This window comes from Sebastes fasciatus, chromosome 1, assembly GCF_043250625.1.
Source record: "Sebastes fasciatus isolate fSebFas1 chromosome 1, fSebFas1.pri, whole genome shotgun sequence".
NCBI classification, from domain to species: Eukaryota; Metazoa; Chordata; class Actinopteri; order Perciformes; family Sebastidae; genus Sebastes; species Sebastes fasciatus.
The window spans coordinates 36,519,118-36,525,626 of NC_133795.1; the positions used below are offsets into that span (position 1 = coordinate 36,519,118).

General features: G+C 41.5%; 1 protein-coding gene across 1 annotated transcript; it reads right to left on the reverse strand.

Annotated features, from left to right (window-relative positions):
* Positions 1-1,895: 1,895 nt before the first annotated feature.
* Positions 1,896-3,567, reverse strand: LOC141777627 (tripartite motif-containing protein 16-like). The gene has a single exon (XM_074652063.1). The coding sequence runs from the start codon at positions 3,561-3,563 to the stop codon at positions 1,896-1,898; it is 1,668 nt and encodes a 555-aa protein (XP_074508164.1). The 5' UTR covers positions 3,564-3,567.
* Between the last annotated feature and the right edge of the window lie 2,942 nt (positions 3,568-6,509).

Sequence of the window (6,509 nt, forward strand, 5' to 3'; positions counted from 1 at the left end):
TAACAAAATCCTCATGTCACAACTAATAAGTTATGTTACCTTTTAGTTTTAATCTTTTTTTAGATTGTTTTTAAACAGAGACTGACTGACTCTAAACATGAACACTGGACTTTGTGGTGTTTCAGGAGGAAAACTGCCTCAGTTATTCTCTCCTAGTCACATTTACTCCATCAGCTTTGTATGATACCCTGGAAAAAAGACAAGCAAAGACTTAGTTCATTCTTGTTTATTGATTATAGAAACCTTCAGTTTGTTCACACATCCCATCAGTAAAGTCTGCTAAATGACTCTTGTTCAATGATTTCACGTACAGATTCATTTTCATCCACACAATCAGTTTGTTTGAGCAGAATCTCAGCGATGTAACAGAGAATAATGATTTCCTTATTGATTATGATCATGATAATTACAGTTTCATTAAACATCTTAGGATCTCGTTTGTACGTCGATCTGGACGACAACATTTAGTCTGCCCAACAAATAAATGTGATTCTAGATATCTTTACAAAAAGTGGTGAGAACAGAATATCTATGATCAGAAATAAATCACTAGACCTTCCTTTAAGACCCGTGCAGTGGAAGAGAAACAACAACACACACACACACACACACACACACACACACACACACATATATATATATATATATATATATATACAAATATTCATCAAACATTTAGAGCACAGAGAAGTTTACATTTTCATGCAGAGAAATATCAGTTCAGTTGAACAAAGATCATCATGAGCAGTGAAACAGACACAGGAAGGAGCCACCTGAAGACACTCACACATTTACAGAACCGCCGCCATTTTGGACTGAAAACACTTCTTATATTCATATTTTGTTGTTCAACACCGGCCATTTTGGTAGAATGTGACAATAGAATAGAAATAATGTGAATTTGTGGCTAAATTGTTACACAAATAATCAGTGGTCATGTCTATCATGTCTTGTGAACAGTTTTTTCCACTTATATCTTAATGTTTGATTGAAAGACAACTTATAATGATCAAATTGCATTCAGTAATAGTAAATGGTGACATTTACTAGTCAGTATATTATACATTTTATACAAGGTGTAAATGTATCATCATGACATACAGTCTGCAGGTTAAAAGTATTTCAGCTTGTTATTAAAGCATGTGTATCAAAAGCATTCATCATATAAGTGGTGTGTAACAATATATACATACTTACAAAGTTGACGTCATCACTGATGTTGTTGCTGCCGTGTTTATTCCTAGATGGAGTGTTGATGGAGCAGCTACAATGTTAGCATAGCCTGGCACTGATCGATCCGGACTCCGTTCAGAAAACAAGCATTTTAAAAGTTGTTTGCTTGCTGTGTTGCGGACAGACCCGACAAAGCATGAATTCACTCTTTTTACAAATCAACATCATAATGTCGTTATTTCGGCATCATTTTGATCCGTTTATTGATATTAAATCACAGCACAGTGTGTTTATTTTGGGTTCATACCGCAGTAGCGACGTGTGGCTTGCTAATGTGCTTCCTGCTTGGTGTGAATGCACGGTGGTAACACAATACGAAGCACAACGTAACGTAACTTAAACTACTATAAACAATAGCACATGCACAACAACAGCACGATGTAATGATTCAATGAACCGCTGACACAATCCCCAGAAAACATAAACACTGAACTGTTCTCCAGCTTTTCATTTAGAAAGAGCAACAACCAATGAGGAACCTGCAACAGTCGCTGATGAATCCTGTAACTTCATCACTCAGTCAGTCAGTCAGTGACACACTTTAGTGTTTGTAGGGCTGGTCCTCTGCGGTCCAGACACAAATCAGCTCTGCAGCAACAATGATGGACACCAGAGAAGTTTAAGAGTTAAAACACTGAATTTAACCCTTAAATGACTTCTGTCTATTTCAGTTTACACAACTCAGCAGTGTTATCATAATAATAAAGACTAAGTCCAGCATAGAGAGGCTCAGTGAATGTGGTCTGGACTCTGTGGAGGAGAGTCATGGTTTCAGAGACGCTGTAGAAGGACAGAATACCTGCACTGTGATCCAGGTACACTCCTACTCTGGAGGACTGAGGACCTGAGACGGGGGTTTGGACTTTGTTGTACAAAAATATATAACTGTTTTGGTTACAATCTAACGCCCAAGATTTATCATTGTATCCAAACACACATTCAATCCCCCCCCCTGCTCTCCTGATACTCTTGTATGTGACTGCTACATAAACTCCTGTCCCTCTCCACTCCACCTCCCAGTAACAACGTCCAGTCAGACTCTCTCTACTCAGGACCTGACGACAATCAGTGAATCTGTCTGGGTGACTAGAATAAGACTGTTGTTGTATCATAAATGTTGCTTTTCTGTTCCCCTCAGATAATAACAGCTGTGTGTTTGCTGTGTTTGGATCCAGTGTGATTTCTCGTGAATATTGTAAGAATCCAGCTCTGGTCTTGGGCTCTGGTTGTGACAGTAAAACATCCACTTCAGTCACTGTCTGTGAGACGTTTGTCCATTTCTCTCTCAGAACGTCCTGTAGTTTATCTCTGACTTCTGACACAGCCGCCGTCACGTCCTCAAAGTAGCTCAGAGGACGGATATTGATGCTGGATGTAGATTCAGTGAGTGGTGACAGTGAGGAGTAGTTAAGAAGAAACTGGTTGTGATCCTCTGTGTGTGACAGCAGCTTCATCTCAGCGTCTCTCCTCTTCAGCTCAGTGATCTCCTGCTCCAGCTTCTCCTGAAGCTCTTTGACTCGACTCACTTCACTTTTCTGCTGGGATCTGACCTGCTGCTTCACATCACAGCTTCTTTTCTCCATGAGACGGATCAGCTCGGTGAAGATCTTCTCACTGTCCTCCACTGCTTTATCAGCGGAGCGATTGACAGCCTCCACCTCCTGTTGGAGCAGCTTCACATCTTTCTCTCTGTCCTGGATCCTCTGCTGGATGTTGAGTCGACTCACCTCCAGCTCTCTCTGCCTCTCGGTCCTTTCTGCTGCAGCTGAGACGGTGTCGTGGCCTTTATGTTCATCCACAGAGCAGAGATAACAGATACACTGCTGATCAGTACGACAGAACATCTTCATCACCTCGTCGTGACGAGAGCAGATGTTCTCCTGGAGCTTCTTGGAGGGCTCCACCAGCTTGTGTTTCTTGAACGAAGCTGAGTCATAATGAGGCTGGAGGTGTCTCTCACAGTAAGAGGCCAGACACACCAGACAGGACTTGAAGGCTTTCAGTTTCCTCCCAGTGCAGACATCACAGGCCACATCTTCAGGTCCAGCATAGCAGTGATCAGCAGGAGCAGCTTGGAGTCCAGTCTTCTTCAGTTCCTCCACTAAAACTGCTAACATGGTGTTTTTCAGCAGGACAGGCCTCGGTGTGAAGGTCTGCCTACACTGAGGGCAGCTGTAGATCTTCTTCTCATCCTCTCCATCCCAGAAGCTTTTAATACAGTTAATGCAGTAGCTGTGTCCACAGGGAATAGTCACCGGATCCTTCAGTAGATCCAGACAGATCGAACAAGAGAATGACTCTCTCTCCAGCTGAACTCCTTTCTGCGCCATTTCACCTCTCAGTAGCAACGACTGTCTGAGTTTCACTTCCTGAGAACCGACACTAGTTTGAGCTGTGATGTAATCATCATGTGTTATGTTGGTTACACCCACCTTCAAACTGTCGATCTGAAGGGGAGGGAACAAGGAAACAAGAGGACCGGGTTATCAAGCTATGAATCATTCCAGGACGAGGAGCAGCACGACTGACTACGTCCCAAATCACATACTTTTCCTTTTTACTTCTAGCACACTGCAGCTGCCCTTACAAAGTACGTACTGTTGCATGCAGTATGAATACAATATATCTGCTGTGCAGAGGATTGTGGGTCAGAACAGCCAGAAAAGCATGCTGGCTTTCATACTGTAAAATGTGACCAGATGTAGTGGGACATCCTGGTATTTTTGGCACACTGCATTTGACATACTATGCATTGGGACATAAGAAATCTTTTTTTTCTGTCATACTAAGTAGTATGGTAGAATGGGTTTTGGAACGCACAGTATGTTTCGTCATTTACAAACGGAGCCTCGGTTCAAACCTGCTCCATGTTTGAAAACATTTCAGTTTTCAGCTGTAAAATATTTCTTGGCTCCTCAGGCTTTGGTGATGGCTCCACATTTCTCATAAACTCTCCCTCACCCGGGACAGGAACCCGGTGTGGGCAACGGACCCCTGTACGGGCAGCCGTTTACTGACAGGCTAGTGACACATCACACACACTCCTGAGGCTGCAGAGATTGTTTTTAAGAAATCTCATAAGCCATTGTTTTACTGCTTAATTTTTCGTTTTAAATAAGAAAGTAGAGATAAGTAACCTAAGCAACTAGTGTAGTAATAATAATAATAATAATTTATACAACACTTGTCAAACTTAAGTACAAAGTTCTTTCCAGATTAAAAGATTTACAGAAAAGAAATGAAAATAAATCTAAATCTCATGTAACAGCGGGGCAGCTGGGCTGAAATATTCATAACAATTGTGCATTTTGCGATTAAAGCAACAAATTTGGCACAGATGTAGGGTTATATGTCACGAAAATATATAGATATCGGGGCGCTGCCAATTCGGCCCCTGACGGACGCGGCAGCCATTTTCCAAAATGGCCGCAAAATAGGTTGCAGAAAACGTTGCAGAAAACTGATTTTACGACTCTTGATGATTTCCAAGGTGCGTTCAAGCTGATGAGATCAGATGTCAGAAGATCACAGAAATGATTTTTTTACCTCCTCATTTTTTAAGGGTACTTTTTAAAAGCTTTTAACCTGAGAAAAACGTGAAAACCAAATAAAAGGAGCATGGTCACTTCAGGGTCAAACTTCACCCCCATGCCTTCATGGTAGAATGACGACCAATAAAGCAGTAAAACTGACGGAGATAACGCTGGATACATTTATTGGTCGCCAGTAACCTCTAATCACAGTTAAAGTGATGCTGAACTTTGGGTTGTATTGCTAGCAGTAAAACTGACAGAGATGACATGAGAGCTTTTTAGTTGGAGTAAGCACTTCAGGTTCATATGACAATGTTTTATTTTTGCAATGGCCTTCTAATCTGAGCAAAGGAGCTGATATTTGTCCGGTCTCTAACCTGTGACCAAGCTGACTTGGTTGAACTTATAAGGAAACTTAGATCAGTCTCCTGTTGAAATACAGGGTTAAAGAGACACACAAGCTTCTCCACCACGGCAAGGTGCCAACTCCAGTAGGATTCATTATTTTGTTTTATTTTTTTGATATGCAATAGCACTTTAAAAACATGTATATACTATTGTATAACAGCAAACGCTGGCCGGGTTGCGGCATGATACAAGAACTGAGGAAGCGGGTTGCTGGAGGCAAAGTTTGACCAAAAGAAATCCAATTAAATATTCCATTGCCATACTCCAGCACATTGTTTACACTTTGGGATCCACAAATTTGAATGTTTTGGACGTGATTTAAGTGCGCACGTTGTTGGTTTGCTTGGTTTTGCGGAGCGTTTCAGACGGAGGGAGAATACAGGTATATTCAGGCAGGCAGTATGAAAAATAATGTTGTCTTGTCAGGGAAAACATAGGGTGGTTCCCCTGAACGTTGGTGAATGAGGGGAGAGATGGACTGGTACCACGGGACATTTTAGAACATTTTCATATTTTTCGTAGGTCTTGTGCTGATCAGCCACCACACTCTAAGAAAAAACATCTGAAGAAAAACAGAAAATGTCCTGGAAGAAAATTACCAGGGGTCTCTTTTATAAAACTGTGCGTAGGATCCATACTAAAAATGTACGTGCGCACAAAAGCCTAAAAATGGCGTGCGGCAAAAAAAAATTGACTTATAAAACCGTGCGTACGCACACCTGCACGCAATGTTCCCTTTATAAATCACAGTCCACCTGGAAATGTGCGCACGTGGATCCGCCTCATATTCCGCCCACTACACGCCCACATTCAACCATAAATGGTCGATGCAAAGCACCTCATGAATGTTTCTGCATGTGAATGAGCCTGTTGTTGATCAGTGGTTCTTTACGGTGAATCAAGGCAACTCCCAAGAGGAAGACCAAGAAAAGGAGTTTTTCTGACACAGAGATGGAGGTGTTTGTAGGTGAGGAGATCTCTGAACACTCGTTCCCTCCTGATTCTCTCATTCACGTCACGTAGTCCTCACAGTGCCGGTATATCCACCAGCACCATGCAGCATGTTCCGAGTCTCACCGCTGTGTTTATATCTTTACAGCAATCACACTAATCCATTCACTTAAAATGATCAAGACAATCAGTAATATCCCCCACCTGGATATCATTAGAAAAAAGGAAGTTTGACAGGTGTACACTATTTATTATTTATTATTTAAGTTTTTATAGTGAACTTGTCCTGCATTATGATTAGGACTGATAATGATAATGCTGATATGGAGTGTAACGATTGTGTGAGAGCTGTCACTGGCTTCATTTACACACTTTGTTAATTTA